This window comes from Psammomys obesus, unplaced genomic scaffold (genome assembly GCF_907164565.1).
Source record: "Psammomys obesus unplaced genomic scaffold, mPsaObe1.curated_primary_1811, whole genome shotgun sequence".
In the NCBI taxonomy this organism is placed as follows: Eukaryota; Metazoa; Chordata; class Mammalia; order Rodentia; family Muridae; genus Psammomys; species Psammomys obesus.
Window position 1 is genome coordinate 3,269,255 of NW_026587556.1, and position 17,664 is coordinate 3,286,918.

The 17,664-nt window shown below is 45.7% G+C and overlaps 1 protein-coding gene across 2 annotated transcripts in view; it reads right to left on the minus strand.

The window, feature by feature from the left end:
* Positions 1 to 150: 150 nt before the first annotated feature.
* Positions 151 to 17,664, minus strand: part of Gpr137b (G protein-coupled receptor 137B) — a 38,123-nt gene continuing 20,609 nt past the window's right edge. The window contains exons 3-7 of one of the 2 annotated variants that reach the window (XM_055603916.1): positions 14,120 to 14,342; positions 11,863 to 12,012; positions 10,361 to 10,489; positions 8,428 to 8,552; positions 151 to 6,833 (exon numbers count right to left, since the gene is read on the minus strand). In XM_055603916.1, the coding sequence (XP_055459891.1) occupies positions 6,722 to 6,833; positions 8,428 to 8,552; positions 10,361 to 10,489; positions 11,863 to 12,012; positions 14,120 to 14,342 (739 nt within the window). In that variant the 3' untranslated portion in view covers positions 151 to 6,721. Of the gene's footprint in view, positions 8,212 to 8,427; positions 8,553 to 10,360; positions 10,490 to 11,862; positions 12,013 to 14,119; positions 14,343 to 17,664 lie in introns of both variants that reach the window. The other variant, XM_055603915.1, reaches the window with a different exon arrangement.

Consider the following 17,664-nt stretch of genomic DNA (forward strand, 5'->3'; position numbering starts at 1 on the left):
TGGTTGTGGGGCCTGATCATGCCACCAGAATCCATGATTCCAGAGCCTCTGCTGCTAGTGTGGGCTGTTTGTGTCTTTTTTTTTTCTGTAATGGCCTATTAACATTTTATCAAAATGTAGGAATTCTGTGATTTCTATTGAGTCATAGGCTTTAAAAAATGCTTCTTTTATTTAACTTTCTGAACAGTTGATACATTCACATAGTTAAAAAACACAGTATATACTAAAAATACAATGTCTTCCCAGCTTCCCATAGTGCGCACACATACCTTCTGCCCCTGGCTTTTTATATCTCCATTCATACCTTTTTTTTTCTCCCCAATATGCCCACATATACAAATATAAAGCCTCATTTCTCTTGTGTCTTTACTTGGAATAACATGACATACACACCATCTGCTTTTATCACCTAGTATTTCAGTGGCCACATATCACCAGATAACTTTTTCACTTTCGTGGGTACTTGGAATTTTTAATATGGCTATGCCATTATTTAGTTAAGCAGTTCCATTCTTGAGCATTTGGGTTGTTTCTAGACCTTATCCACATATCATATCACATATGTATACATACCTCTCTAAGTATTCAAAAGTGAAAGAATACACACACACTTGTAGTTTTGAAAGGCACTGACTTAGATTCTGCCCTCCAGAGCACATCACCTGTGCTTGCTCACCCACAACCTCACCATCATAGAAGGTGTCCAAATGCTGGGCTTGGACATTCTGAGAGAATGTAAGTTTAAAATGTTCATTTTTAACCTAAATATATAAAATTAACAACTCTTAATGAGGAGTCCCCTGAATTTGTTCCATGTTCTTTGTGCACTTTTTTACTGCATGGTATTTGGAACTTCACCTGTTTAGGGTGTAATCCTTCAAGTGTGACTGGCTGCATAGTCTTCCAATTTGTTACCTGGCTTTGTCCTGATGGTTTTCTGTTCTGATTTCCTATACCAGTTCTTTGCTGGTTTCTATAGCAGCTCGTAGACTGTCTTCCTCACTCAGACCAAGACAGTAAACCACGGCTTTTTTTTTTTTTTTTTTCCTTCTGAAGGATTGATGGTTTTGCATTTTCATTTCTAAATTCTGATCCCTTGAAACAGATCCTAGTACAAACTACACATTAAGAAACAAACCTAATTTTCCCTAGCGGGTAACCTGCTTGTGCCTGAACAGTCCATCTTCTCTATGACTAGTTTGAGTCTACACGTAGATAGGACAGATCTATGACATTTTTATGGGCTTAGCCCTTTATCTAGGTTCTGTTCCCATTTCATCAGTCCATCTTCTATATGGAATAGTAGAGATTGTTTTAATTAAATAATATTTAATGTTAGTCTTCGGTCCTCTCTTGTGATGATGCAATATTACAAAAATATATCTTCCCAAGAGACTGGACTGGACCTTTTAATGCCGCTCACAGGCAGTTAGTACACTCTGAGGTCACTTATGACTTAAGACTCCTATCCTACTGTATACTCAGCTATTTAACCCACCTTTAAGAGAACAATGTTAATAGTCACCTTTACTTGTCCTTGGATTTCCCAGTGCACAGCTGTAATCTTAAGTTATGTATTCTTCATGTCCCTGATCCAGAGTAGTGCATGGGTACCATTTGCTGAAAATAGCAAATACAGAAGTTGAAAGCAACCTTCTAAAATGAATATCCACCACAAATGTTGAACACAATATTTGAATATTGATTGATAAACAGTAGTGTTTGAAATACCATTATCTGGGTCAGTTGGGGTCTGTGACTTAATCCTTTGTGAAACTCTGTTAAAGGTTTCTGTTATCAGCCAGGTACAGTGGTGCACACCTATAATCTCAGCACTGAGGAAGGCAGGATCTCTGTGAGTTTGAGGCCAGTCTGGTCTACAAAGCGAGTCCAGGGCAGCCAAAGCTACACAGAGAAACCTTGCCTTGAAAAACAGAAAAAAAAAATTCTGTTATCACTCATTCATTCCCATGGGATGCTTTTTGTGCTGCTCAATAAAGAGCAAAGCCCTTTGGGATGGATGAACACACAGGGATAGATTTACATGACAGCCTCAGGCAGGCACAGATTCTGACTCATGTAACAGATTTAGAGGGCAAGGACAGAAGACACAGGGAACATGAAATAGAAATTCAAATCTGGGCTCACACTTGGTTAAATGACATCAGTGGAAAGTGCTTTGATTTCTTTCCCTTAATGTGACACCAACACATAATGGGTAATTTGGAGTTTACTATTAATGTGTTCAAATTGACCACACATTCTCATTCTTTCCCCTGCATCTTTTGTTTTTTCCTAGATACTGTTTATGATTGCACATGAGCTTTGAAAAAAATCCATACAGCATGACAGAACTCTGTCAGGTTGTTTTCTTTTGTGAGTCCCTCCCTCCCTCCCTTTCATTATTTTCAGGGTCTCATGTGTCTCAGGCTGGCATCAAACTCCTTGAATAGCCAAGGATGGTCTTGAATTCTGGTTTTCCTTGTGTCCACCTTCCCAAGTGCTGGGATCACAGGTGTAAGCTATCATGCTGTACTAGGGTTTGGACCCAGGGCCTTCTACAAATGGACAAGCACTCAGACCACAAACAACTACATCTTTAGATGTGAAAGTACTTTTAACCTCTTGATGTTTTTAGTTTTCTATCTCAATTTCACACCGCTTAATGACCCTTTTAGGTTTTCTTTTTAACTCCCTGGAGTAATTTTGAGTACTCTTCCTAAATGGGGCATTTCATAGAGGTATTTCTTGCAGAGCACCTAATGAAGTCAAAGTTCATCTTGTAAGACAAAGTCTCCAAGAATGATTTTGGGCTTATCTTCATATAAAAAAAAAAAAATCCCACTCCATTTATTTGTCCAAAAGTTTCATGTCTGCTAAAGCCACACAGCAGCCCTGGGAAGGTACTGTTTACCTGAATGCATGCACTCTTTCTATGCTTTAGTTAGGGTCTTGTAGGAAGACCATGACTGAGGAGTGAATAGTGGGGTCAGAATCGTGGGTAACAGTTATATGACAAGAGTTGGTAGAAAGGGAAGAATTTTAAGGCTCATATGAGCTGAAGAAAGTGGATCTCTGAACTCCAGTTCTGACTAGGTTAAAGTTTGGGGACATACAATCTACTCAGATTATAGAAAATCAGAATTTGAGGGGTGAACCAGATAGTGCTTAGGGGGAAAAGAGCCATTAGCAAGGTATCTGAATCAGAAAATGGAGCAGGGCCACATCAAGGTTTGGAGAAGGCAGGTATGGATGCCTGTAAGCATTTGGATTCAAGGATCACAAGCCTGGATTGCATGAGTCCATAATGAACACAGTATTTATTCAGGGCAAGGATGAGGCCAAGGTGTAGGAAGTCAAAAAGTTTGGGACTTAAGAATGGTCAAAGCAGGTATTGGGTATTTTGTTCCTTTGGGAAAGAGGACCTGAAAGGAAGTTACTCTATGACTCTCTTTGTATGGTCTCAGATCCAAACTCATGACAACTGCCCAGTACAACAGAGACACCCAGGAGACACTAAATTCCAATGCCTGTCTTGACAATCCCATTTAAAAAGTAGTCTCCATTTTGTCTTATGTAGTCTTTGAGCCTGCTCCTTTTTAATTGTTACGCCACCTGGACGCATCAGAGATGTGACTAGCTCATGCATACTGGATAAAGTGAAACTGCACTTCGATGCTTCTGCACCAGTCTGCTCTTAAAGCAGGGTTCTTTTTCTAAAACAGTTGGCTTAACTTGTAAGTTTTGATAAATTATTTGTAACCTGGTAGTAGAACACACAGCAGAGGCTGGAATGTGTGTAGCTTAGTGGCAGACAGAGCACTTGCTTAACAAGTTTAAGGTCTGCATTTGATCTCCACTGTGCAAGTACACATGCATATGTGTGCACAATGTTCTAGTGGTACACACTACGTAGATCCAAATGAGATTTTCACAGTGCTCCTGAAGCACCCACTAATTCTTCTTTTGCTCTTTAGAGGGGTCCAGTGTTGGTTTAACACTACTGTCTACAAAAGCAGTTGAAATTCCCAAGAAGGAATTTGGGAGGTGCCAGGGTTTACCTGATTTATGCAGATAAACACGTGACCAGAACAGATGCTATGAGTGTGTTCAACACAATCAAGACAGAGTTGGTAAGAGCAAGGACTATAGCTCAGTGGTAGAGCACTAGTTGTGTATGTTTAAGGCATCCTTGCTGTAGCCACCAAAAACCAAATGTGACTGGGACATGTGCTGTAATAACCTCTAGTTCACAACTCCACTTATACCCCAGACATCAGCTGTCTAAAGGAATAGGTGCCAATCAATGATAGATAGGAGCATGATAGCCTGGCCAGAATTCTTAGCTGAGCAGGCAAATGACTCCAGCAGTTAAAACCATGTGTGTCTTGTTCTTGCTGTAGCAGCTCTCAATGCTGGTACCACATTTTCATTTTCAGTGTTATCGCCTCTCTCCCAGGAACTTGTTCATCTCAGTATACTGCTACAGCCCAGGCTAGTGCTGGGATTATAAGCATAATACTATGCTTGGCCCTGTGCACTTCAATCTTTAATATTGCCAGGTTTTAAATTCATGATGCTGTTAACATGAATGCTCCTTTCCCTATGTTTAACACATTAGGAACAGTTAGCTTTGTTAGCAGAGGAGGTAAAGGAGAAGGCTCAAAGGCAACTTAGACCTCCTTCCCTGCCTGTGATCCACAGCCATCACATTTACATTCCAACGTGTTGACAACATTTAAGAGTTATAGTCTTACTTTAAAAAAAAAAAAAAAAAGCAAGATTCAGCCAGGTGTGGTGGTGCACACCTTTAATCCCAGCACTCAGGGAGGCAGGAGATCGCTGTTCCAGGCCAGCCTGGTCTACAAAGGGAGGCCAGGAAATCCAAAGCTACATACACAGAGAAACCCTGTCTCAAAAACAAAAAAAGATTCCATAGGCATATCATTTTGTCCTTTCCAACAAAAAAAATAATAGCTGACATGAATGTTGACAGCTATTATAAAAGTGGGTTGTAGCTTGTTGGTTGATGCTGGGTATGTCTTCCTACAGTCACAAACTGTAAAGTGTGCATGTGCTACAAAATAAGTGCAGAGAGAATGGTCTTAATGATGCTGTGCTTTTCAGAAAGCCCTGCCCTTAGCTGCTGATGGATAACAGACGTGCTGTGGACAAGGACACAGGTGCTGTGGGCACTGGCTTCAACAGCTGAACCGTTGGAGGTATAGGTGGCAGATAAACTGTCTTATACCCTGCTGCTGTAAACTACCGATTTAGGCAATTTGTGCAGGCTTTGCTTCAGTGAGGAATTCACCAGGGCAAATAACTATTGTACATGGTTTGCAAACCAGATGCTTGTCACACTCAAGCAAAGATGGGTGAGGGGTTGTGCACGGTCTTCAACTTTGTGCTCTATATAATAAAACCCCAGTCACGACCCATTTGAAACTTGGGACCCCAGTTTTTACATCAAAATAGGAGAAAGTGGGCTTGACCCTGTTAAGTTAAAGCCCAAGATGGGCTTTTCCAAAACTCTAGAGCAGCAAACCTCTAGTAAAGTGGGCTGTATGAGCAAGACTGACTGTGGCTCTGGTGACCTCTAGGACCAGATGATGCATTCTGTGAGAAGCCAGAGCATCCAGCTTCCAGGAGGGCCATTTTGGTTCCAGAGTACACCCAGGGGAGCCCTGAGACAGCACATAGGGAACATTGTCTGGAACACCCTCTGGCTGAGACAGGGGTCCTGCTACCATAGGCAGAGCCCACTGTTTAAAACACACAGCTTTCCATAGCTTGAGCACTATTTAAAAATAACAGGCAGTGAGCACCATGTCAGTCTCATACAAATTACAGGCATGTTTTACAGAAAAGCTGTCAAGAGCCCACAGTCCTTTAGAGCTTGAGGGCCGGAAAAATTTACTCTTAACACTTAGTGGGGATTTCTTGGTTTGTCTTTGTATATAGCAAGCACTGGCTGAGTCAGGGAAGGCGCAGTCCTGCCATCCTACTGAGGTAGTGAGTATTCAGTCACACCAGGCTGAAGAAAACTACAAAATGGCTACACACACAGCAGAGGAGTTTTAATAGTGTCGGCAACTACATCTTGACAGTATCCACTTGTTACCGGAGTGCTTATAGTAGTGCTCTCAGATGAAGAAGCACCTGACTTTGGGCAAAGTTTAAGAGGAACTGCTACTGCTGAGCCAGTTACGTACAGACCGTGGCACCCTGCCTCCTCTTAACTTTCAACACTGGAGTGGCAGTGGCCCTCACAGTCAGAGTGACCTTCAGAGGTAAGGCTTTGCGAAACTTGTCCAAAAGCTTTAAACTATTAGACCACGTATGCTATACGTTTTAAAGTGAATTATGCATGAAAGTCTGTGCAAACTACAACACACATCACACTAACAATCATGGGGAAACCTAGTATACTTTAGCATTAGTATTTAAGTTATATAAAATACATCTTTATAAAAGTACAGAATCTCGTTTAAAAGTTTAAATTATACCCACTGAAATAGCCAGGCTCTCTGCTAGTACTAAAGTAAGGATTTATCACTCTAAATTATTGCTTAGTCCTATGGAGCCATGAGAAAGCTACAGCAAAAAATAAAGTTCTGTGTCATAAGGAAAAGTGCCCTAAAAACTCAGCTGTCATCCAGTCTGTCTGGCAGAAGGTTTTCAACAGAGGACTCTTCCATAGGACTGTGTCAAGTTGCTGCTACCCTTGACTTGCTTTGTCTGGATCCAAAGTAGAGTCTTGCAGCAAAGTTCCTGCTTGTGCCAGGAAGCTGTTAGTTTGCTGTCCCCAATCATAGTAGTCCGGAGCAAAACTTTAAACAAACAAACAAAACCAGTTTAGTGGCTTAACACAGCGTGTTATGTATAAGTGGCATGTGTACTTATCAATAGACTTGGGTTTTTCAGGCTGGTGTCTGGAAGCCCATTTCTCACCAAACAGCTATGCACACTGCTGCTGGCAGCCTGCATTCAAGTCTACCAAACCCTGCAGAGCTCAGAAGTTTGCAACTACTAGAACCTAAAACTAGCCACTGTGGAGAACAGTTTTGGCAAAAAAAATTGTGTCTTACAGTTCAGTGCCCATGTGTTTTGGATAGAGAATTTCTGTGTCTGAAGTTTCCTCATCTGTGGAACAGGAGTGGCATTAGCAACTTCCTTGTTGGGCTGTAGTCAGGGTTGAGTGAACAACAAAAGTCCTCAAGAGCAACATCTGAGATACATACCATTTGAACTCTACACTGTTTTCATTTTCCTCTTATCACAGAAGGGTCTTGTCTTGCTCTGCACAGGCTGAGTATTCCCTCTCTACTCTTGGCAAGTCATGGTTAGGGATGCCTGGGTGGGGTCCCAGGGTGAAACAGTGGGGTGCTAGCTAAGAGAACAGTTTGGGAAGAGGTGGAGCTCAGACTCTTGGGAGGATGGCTTTGACCCTGAGAAATCTTTGTATGTTGGCTTGCTTCCAGAGTCTGTACGTGACCTCTGCTGCTCTGCGCTTTCCCCTGCTACCTTATTTTCTTATCTGATCAGGGCTGTCCTCCCTACCCACTGAGACAGCACACACACAGCCCAAACCAATGGGTTTTCTGAGCGCCAGCCAGATCCAGGTGCACAGGGAGAGGAGGAACATTGGGCAGCTAGGGCTGCTCCTGGCCCTGGCTAGGAGGGCTTCCCTTCCTCCCTGTTATCCAGACTCTGGGTCTAGCTGAAGGCACCAGGTACAGCTTGTTTACTATCTTGAGCACGCACACACACACACACCCCCCATTGTGAATGCTACTGTGTGTAAATACCCACCCTAAAATAGACTGAGCCCACGTTGCAAGTGGATTTTCAAGAAAGGGGGCAGTTCCCAAGTACTCTGGCACTGAGGTCTGCACCAGGGCCAGCCACATTGCTTACCTAGGAAAGGGATTCCCACAGATCTCGAACCATGAGAACTCAATTATACCGACCTCACAGGACTGTAGCAAACAATGAGTGAGATGACACTTGTGATCTTAGTAAGTACTTAAGAATGACAAATTTCAAATACTGGTTCTTATAATACATTTGCTCTAGTGATTATTGTTCATGTATTCTCTGGCTTTAGAAGAGGATCCGAGATGTCTGCCCGGATGTCCCAGGTCACGTTCCACTGAGTGACTGGAGCAGCAAATGCTCTGGCTCTCTCTGGGTAGGCTCGGAGAAGTCCTATAAGTGAAGGTTGATTTCTTTAAAACCAGCACAGCTACTAAGCATGGGATCCTGACTGGGGGGACTGGGGGAGGGAATCTTGTCTAGATCTCTTCTTTGCTGTTACACCTTGCTGTTTCCCCATGGTGAACCTGACCCTACAGGAGTAGGAGTAGTCTTCCAGTTGGAGCTGTTCCAGTGGCCCAGCACTCTCCTACAGGCGCAGGCTCTTACCTTCCCTGAAGTCCCTGAGGGGCAATGTTCCAGGCAAGATCATCATCACTGTCGTATCTTCGGGGGTTGTCAAAGAAATAGGACCTGGGACTGAATCCATGGCTGGGGACCATCCCAGGGTTGGTCTAGAAGAAGACATTATCAGCTTAGCACCCATGCTAGTCTCAACCTTAAAAGCCAAAGATGACCTTGAATTTTTTATTTTCCTCCCTCTACCTCTTAGGTGCTGAGGATTGAATCAAAGGTTTCCTGCATGCTAGGCAAGCACTCTACCAATTGAGCTATATCTCCAGTCCCAAAGTACAGCATGAAGGAGGGAGGGCTGCTCTCTCCTTGAGGATCTATAGGCAGTTTTTGTTGTTGTTTTTTGTTTTTATTTAGGTGGGAGTTTTGGGTTTTTGTTTTGTTTTCTTGGCTTTTAGAGAGGGTTTCTCTGTGTAGCCTTGGCTGTCCTGGACTCACTCTGTAGACTAGGCTGGCCTTGAACTCAGAGTATCCCCTGCCTCCCCAAGTGCTAGGATTAAAGGCATGTGCTACCATGCCCAGCAATAGGCAATTTTTTTTTTCTTAAATTGACCATAGGAAGAGCACTGACTAGTTGGTGATCAGTAGAAGAAAGGGTAATTGGGAGGGAGGATAAATAAAAATATGGTTATATAAACATCACGGTGAAACCCATTATGTAATACCGTTAATAATGCTAATAACGCCATACATAGCTCTTACTTCCAGTGATGAACTACTGCTTTAATTCCTCACCGATATGTCCACATAGCCAGGTATAGTCATTCCTGCTTATACCCCCAGCACCTGGGAGGTCGAGTCAGAGGTTTTTACCTCGAGGTCAGCCCTTGCCCTACAGCAGGATTGTCTCAAAACAGTAAGTTCCCCAGACTAAAGCAGTTTGTCCATGTGGAGACATACCAGGCTCTCGGGAGCTTCTTACCTCAGGATCCTCCCTCTATCCTTTCATACTTTTGGCCCAAACTGAACTCCCAAAAAACTGCAAATGTACATTGCTGGAGTCCATTCTGGCAGGGAAGGCTTAACTAGGCCGTGCTTCATCTCACCCTGGTCTGTTTCCTGTGCCTGGCTCAGCGGTGACCACCCAGAGATGAGTAGAAAAAAGAATAGCAAGCTGTTGTTACCTGGGTATGGAACAGGAGCTGTGCCCTCTTCACTGCTCACACTGGCCGAAAATCTACTCCCCACCCTCCCGAGTATATGTCTCAGGAAGGCACCCTGGCTTGTGAGACACAGCAAGGCTTCAGGGCATCCTGAGCCTGACTTGCTTGGTTTTCTTTTCTATAGTGTTGGTTAAGCAGAAGATGTGGCCAAACAGGAGTGGGTGGCTTCAGCATGGTCACCATGATGCCACTCCACTGCTCTCAAACTCCCTGATGAGCTAGTGTCACTCTGGGGATAAAGTGAGTCTGTTTTCTCTTTTTTGTTTAACTGTTATTTTCAGACTCGTTATGTAGCCAAGGATGACTGAACCTCTGATCCACTTACTTCTATCTCCCCCCTCCCCAGTGCTACGATTACATGCCTGGTTTTATGTGATACTGAGGACCAAGCCCAGGACTTCATGCATGTTAGGCAAGCACTCTACCAAATGCCTTATCTCCAACCCTCTATTCTCCGCTAAAAGAGCAGTGTATGTGTTTAGAGGACAGTGAACACTGTGTTACATTAAGAATCACCAAGCCCCAGCCCATGAGATGTACCTTGACTTTCATTTCTTTTGTAAAATAAAGATAAACCTCCAAACACATTTTCTTTAAGAGAGCATTACAGGAAAAAGAGATTCTATTGAAAGAGTCATGGATGACCTACCCTACCATGGGATACAAGAAGCTTCACTGAAAAACTGGGAGGAAAATCCAAATTTCAGGAGGATTAAGGATGCCAGCAAACAGACAGGGGTACTTACAAGGTCCTTTGTGGGATTTCTGACTCTGAAGAAATAGACCACCAAGGTGGTGGGTAAGAGCTCCCACACAAAAAGCACCACACCAAAAACTACGTAGCCAGCATCGCCCAGCTGGCTCTTCAGATCTGCCTGTTGCAGAGGAGGGAAAATGAAGTCATGAAACCTCAGACAACCAGTATTGAAGGCACACAGCAGAGAACACTCCTAGACACAGTGAAACATTCCCCCTAAAGCCTGCACTGTGAAACTGTGTTGCAGCGGTGGGCCAGGCCCCAGCTGGAGTACTATGGAAACCATTTAGGATGATTATGACTGGCTAGTCATTTACTTTTGGAGTTCAAGGGATAAACCCAGAGCCCACACCCCAGCCCTGACTCCTCCTAAAGTCACATTCTCCACACATGAGTGGAGAACAGCTTGTCCAGGCAAAGTCCTCTGAGCAAGGGAAAGCCCAAGAGGATGGCTCTGGGGGCTTCAGTGAAGGGAAGGTCCCAGAGTAGAGAAGAGCTGGATGTGGCAGCTTCTCAGCCTGTTACTGGGAAGAAAGCACTGAGCCACAGCCTGGTCCTTAAGCCTTCTCCAGTACATCCTGCTGAAAGCAGTGACCAAATGCTCCTCCCCAGGGTGATGGTACTCATGTCTCCTGCTTCTAGATTACCACAGCCCAGCCCCACACCATCTCCCTTCATCAAGAAGGTACAGGCCCTTGAAGCTGCTAAACATGGTTGTAAGTTCTTAATTGAAATAAAGTTGGAAGTAACTTGTTAAAAGCAGATCTGTTGTGTGATGGAACTTCAGTTCGGAAACATGAAGAGGTCACGCGGGCAGCAGTGATGGTTTGAACTTGTATGTACCAGTGCTACTGAAAGCCTTGTATATGATGAACATCTCTATACTTGGCCACCACTTAAGGTCTAGAAATCTCACATCTGGTTTTCCTCAAATGGCACACATACCGAAGCATCCTTGCCCAGCTTTTTCCTGATGTACCTGTGAGGTTGCCCAGGGGTTGCTAGCCACGGTTTCATTTTTCCAGGGATAATGTGTATGTAGCCATTGTGGATTTAGACCACTGATGTCATTTTAGTTTTATCTCACTACCTTAAATCAGCTCCCATTGTGAGCACTGGTAGGATTTTATAGCTGGACTTGCACACATTTGCTGTTTTTCCCATATAACACTAAGGAATGTTTGCAAAGCAATCCAATAGAGTCCTATTCAGAGGGTTCATTTCCCACTGCATTTATCTGTGTTTATACATCACTGGGGCATCCAATCCCACAGGGCAGGGGAAGATGTCTGTTTGCTTTTGTGTACCTGGCACTGTACAGCAGAAACAGAGTTTGGCCTTCCTGTGGACACTCACTGCATCCTACTAAGCTGGTCCCCACTGAGGCAGCATCTCACCACATTCCACTGATCTGGTGCCTGTGCAGGCAGAACCTTGCCCAGCCCCCACTGACCTGGTCCCTGGACACCACCTTGTCATGCCCCCACTGACCTGGTCTGATACATTGTACCAGTCATAATCAAAGGAGTGGACGTTCCTGATCTGAGAAAACGACAAAATGAACAGGTTGTAGCAGGCCCGAGAGGTGTAGAGCAAGATGACGGTGACACCAATGGCAGTCACCTGACACACCGAAGAGCCCTGGAAGACAAAGCCAACAGGAATGGACCACTGCAGGCATACCTGCCTCCTCTGCTGAGCCCCAGAGTTTTAAGTACATGCTTTTGCACTGGTTTCCAGAGGACCCAGGTACCTTATGTTTGTATTTTATTGACTAAGGCCATAAGGCCTTGATCTTAAGAGGCAGAATGTCAAAAACCTCATCAGATCTCTTAAGTCCCATTGTTCAGTAACAAGATCCTGGCTGATGGGCACAGCAGACAAGGATGTAGCCTTGTTCAGGTCTAGATCCTCCTAAGCTAGAAGCATAGAAGTCCTACTTGGCCTCTGGGTAAGGTCACTCGAGTATCTGTGACTTTTCCCTATTTATGAAGCTGTATCAGTGTCTGCAATCACTTAAAGGGCCCCCAGTTAAGAGCTGCTCTTAACCTTTGGCTGCTCTTCCAAAGGTTCTAAGTTCAATTCCCACAACCACATGGTGGCTCACAACCATCTATAATGAGATCTGGTGCCCTCATCTGGCATGCAGGTGTACATACAGGCAGAACACTATACATAATAAATCTTTAAAAAAAAAATTTTTTTTCTTTTTTAAAGGGCCCCAGCTAGTTAACAGGCCAAAGAAACGCAGAGCTGACTTGCATCCTGCATTGAGGAGTCATTACCTAAATCAAAGTGTCATTCATTTCATCACAGGGGTCAGCTAAGTGTATCTGACAATCAATGACTTAACTCTTCCTTCTAAAAACTGCAGTTTTATTTTTCAAAATTTTTGCACAACTCATAAGAGAATGAACTGTATGGCAAAAATTAAGTGTAAAACATCGAGATTTCCAAGTGAAAGAACTGGCTCAGTTGATGTGTAGGATTTTCATGAGTCCACCTGAATCACAGTGGGCCTTGTGAGGGCTAAAGGCAGAGCTTTTCACCCACTGATCACTTCTAAAGACACAGCCTGGTGGGAGCCCAGCTGCCCTGAAGTTTTCAGGCCACAGGCATACTAAGACCCGAAGAGTCCCGGAGGAAGGCGTGTGTGTCTGAATGCAGATCTGTCACAGGGCACAGAGGCGTTGTATTCGGAAGCACAGACACTGGAGAATTCACTTAATCTCACAATTGGCAGGGCCCAGGAAGTGAAGGGTAAGGATGGAGGTGGTGCGAGTGAGGGGGCCAGTTCCCCTGGCTGTCCAGGGCCCAACGCTGCTCTCTACACAGCCACCCCCCACCCCCATTCACCAGGTTTCCAGGGCTTCGGTTGGGAATCTGTAAAGGAGATTCACGGGCCTGGCTGACCAGAAGCATTTTGGTAGCACAGAGTACCTGAATATTTGCCCTTCTCATAGCCCTGGGGATAAGATAGCATGGAGGTCAGGCTGTGTGACAGTGGTAGATAAGAAGCAAGGGCTGCCTCCTTGCCTGAGTCTGACTCCATCTTGGAGCAAGAGCCGGGAACATGCCCTCAGCCAGAGAGAAGCTGATGAGGGCTCAGGCTAAATCTGAGTCGCCACAGAGGCACGGCAGGTGGTAGTAAGGCCTGAACTCTGGTCCTTGGCAGCCCACATTCACGTCAGCTGTGTACTTGTGAGCATTGACCTGGGACGCACTTCTTGAACTCTCTGCTTCAGATTCCTTACCCATTAAGTGTGGCTTTGACACTACCCCCACTGACATTAGCTCACGTACTAAAAATGCTCAAGTCAGGCCTGGAGGTGTAAGAGTGGGGGCTGAAGGAGGAGGGTCGCAAGTCCAGCCAGGGTGACAGTGAGTTCAAGGGCAGCCCAGGCAACTTACAAAGACCTTGTCTCCAAATAAGAATTTTTAAAATGTGTAACTCAGTGGTGACGATTGCCTAGTGCGGAGGGGGAGGGGGGGGGCGGGGGGCGGGCGGAAGGGGGCGCGGCGCGGCTGTGTTTGCTCTCCAGCACCACAAAAAAATAGTTGTAGTTCTAAGCCAAACTAAGTTTTCCCAGAGACACTACACACCCTAGCATATGCTAAGCCATCTAGAAACAGAAGTTCACACAAAGTTCAGTGAGCCACAGAGTGAGCAAGATCTGTTGTGTCCCGTGTGCAAACCAGGAGAAAGCCATTTTCAAAATAAGGAACCTTGGCCACATTCCCACCATACCTTTGACTCCAGGTAGATGTTGGCCAGGGACATCTTGGAGATTTTGTAGAGGCAGATGGAGAGAGAGATGGCACACAGCACAAAGAGTGTGTCATTGATGGCCACTCTCACGGAGACGATAACCTTCCTTTCCCAGTTTCCCGTCTTCACCAGCACAGCACAGGTCAGATTCACCAACAGGAAAACAAGGCTGATGAAAAGCGAGGCCAGGTAGAGAGGTAACCTGGGGAAGACAAGAGACACACTTCAGGATCTGTTATTCATCTTAGCCACACATTCTGGGCCAGTCTAGAAAGAAGCTGCTTGGGCTAACTGCTGAAGCAGAGGCAGGAGCATGGCTCTTGGTGGTAGACAGGCTCAGGTCATTACAAAATGACCACTGTCAGGAACCCCTTGCCGGAGGGTCTTTTATACTGTCCCACTTCTAAGAGGTAGCAAGAACTTGCTTCAGGGTTGTGCCTATTGGCTGCTTGCCTGAGCATCCTATCCGAATTGCCTGTGCACAGGCGTGAGAACATGCTTGGACTCAGCTCCGGGCAGAGTACAGAGCCTCTACCCCAAAACCCTCAACATGGGTGAGAGGGACACAACGCAGTCTCTGCACTTCATTCCATCGTCTAACAATGAAACTCCCTGATGCCTGCCTCACAAGGCTGTTTCTGAAGACAGCTCTGTCCTCCCTGCTCCCTGTATCCTTATCCCAGACTCAACCGGCCAAGAGCCAAAGTAACTGCACTGCATCTGTGCTGAGCACATGCAGGCGTCTCCTGACATTATACCCCAAACACCCATTTTCCTAACATTCACACGGTTAGATATCAAACCTAGAGATGAGTTATATGCTATAGCGAGGATGAGTGTAGGCCACATGTCTAGGCCATATTCTTGGGACTTGAGCATCCGGAGTTTATTTCTGGGTCACACAATCTACCCTGCACAAATGCAGCTGTACCTTTTAAGCACCATCCTTTGTATAATGTGTTCTGTCTTCTCCCCACTCCATTAACTATACAGAGTCTTCCCTGTGAGTTGCCACAGGGGCTGGAGACCTGGCTCAGCAGCACTTAAGAGCACTGGCTGCTCTTCCAGAGGACCTGGAGTCAATATGGCAGCTCACATGCCTGTAACTCCAGTCCCAGGGAATCCAATGTCTTCTGACCTCTTCTGGAACCCAGCACACATAAGGTGCGCACACACGCATAAAATGATGAAAAGTTTAAAAAAACAAAAACTCTGTCACAGCTGGGGCTGGGAACACAGCTAAGTGCCAGAGCACTTGCCTACAGAGACCTGGATCTGAGCTCTAACACTACAAGGAAAACCACGATACAAATCTACCACATTGACTAAAAAATGCTAAAAGGATAAAAATTGCCTTAAAATTTATTTTTCTTTCCTAGTGCTAAGGGTTAAACCAAGGGCACTGCACTCCCTCGGTGAATGTTCTAACACCAAACTACAGGCCCCAAGCCCTGAGCTGTTTATGTCACTGGCCATTTCATCTTACAGTTTTTCAGAGCTCCACATGTACAAGAGACCCGCACATGGGAGATGCAGGCTCCTCAGACTTGCTGACACAAAAGGCGTCAGCCTCACCACGGTCCCCTCATAGCTCCCCACATGATGTTCTTTCCTGGCAGACCCACGTGGCAGACATGCAATAAGGGGTGAAACTGTGTGGCTCAAAAGTGGACTGCTGTGAGGGCTTTGCATAAGTTTTGGTCCAAACCCCTAGGACCCACATAAAATAGGCATGGATGTACACACGTGTAACCCCAGTGATGGCGGTGGGAGTGATAGATGGGAGTTGCTGGCTACCAGTCTAGTTCCAGATTCAGTGAGAGACCACCTCAGAGGAATAAGGACAGGGATAGAACTGGACACGCAATGGCAATGTCCTCCTCTGGCCTCTGAGCGCACAACTGGATACTTACACAGACAGACACACACATGTTAATAAGTAATCTCAGCATCAGAAACCGTGATCCCATGAGGCCTTTCTCTCTCTGGTTTCCAGTACCACCTGTAACTCAGCTCAGCAAGCTGCTACAGAGGCTTGCTGACTCGGACCCTTCCGTACCTGCAGACACGACACTCCCTGGTCTTCTTGTCCCTGCTTTCCTGGATTTCTTACACTTAAACTCCACAGATTTCTCACAGCTTGCAACCAAAGGGATGAGGAATCAACTCGTGCCTGCAAGGTCCAAAGTCTGAGGGCTGGCTGTGCCCACACCACAGCAGGTGGGGGTTCCCTGCCACCGCTGTGCATGTTTTGAGATGGAAGGAGACAGCTGGGATGTCGCTCGGCTGCTAGAGTACTTGCAGAGCATGTGTGAGGCTCTCAGTTTCATTCCCAGGGCTATAGAAGCTGGGAATGGTGGTGCATGCCTGTCATCCCAGCACTTAAGATGTGGAAGCAGAAGAGGATCAGAAGTCACGGTCGTCTTCGGTGACGTAATGAGTTGGAGGCCAGTGTGGAATACATGAAACCTCACCTAAGAAGGACTCGAGCCCAAAGCCCTGCTTGACACACCTGAACCTGGCTCCCCAAAAAACTGTATTATTAACATCCTCTTGTTGGCGATAACTTGCCATGGACAAAGGACATCTTTCCAAGTGAACAGAGGGAACTGTGGACACTCCCTGCAAACCCCTGAACCCAGAGCTACATGTACTTCTAGCCCATCTGATGAAAAGGAGAAGCCACATAGGCCAGCCAGGTCTAATGACAAAGACCTCAAAGAGAGAGAACGCTCCCAGAGAGGTGAGGTCCCAGCAGACCAGAAGGAGTATGAATTAAGACACTGGCACTGGGGGACAGTTGAGATGGAGAAGGGATAGGACATGGAACTTAGGACTATACAGGCTGAGCAGCCAAACCATCACCTGACCACATCCAGGTTTTAGAAAGGATGTATGTACCCAGCATTGGGTCAGGAGCGAGTGCAGACTGTGCCTTCCTAGGGCTCTCCAGGAATGGTGAAAGTGATGGCTTGGCTCTGGATGCAGGCCTGTTAGGGAGGTAGTGGGACCAGAACCCAGAAGTAGAGCCCCTAGGACTCTGTAAAGTCTGGGTCTCAATCAGGTCTCTCTAAACCCACCACAATTTCTCCCGTGCCTCCTCTGCGGCCCCACTGTGTCCGCAAGTGTGCCACATACTTGCCAATTCAGCTCTACAACATGCACCACCTCCAACCCCATCTTAGAAATACGGCCATTTCCCAGGGGCTGTTCCCCTTCCCGAAACCCGTGCAGCTGTGTTCCAAGGCCTATGGCAGAGGGGCCTCTGGAAACTACAGCTCCCACCGAGACCCTGCACTTCTATAAGGGACTGACCAAACAGACACGAAGAAACTGGGCCAGGGGCTGCGTGCCCTGACAGAGCCTCAGCAGTACACTAGAAACTTGGCACCTTTTATACACCTGAATTAGGAGGTGGGTTTACTATATACAGCTGAACAAGGAGGTGGGATTATTATTTGCAGTTAATTTCAGCAGGGATGTCTCTGTAGGGGAGCAGTCTCGGGCTTTAAACATCCAGGAAA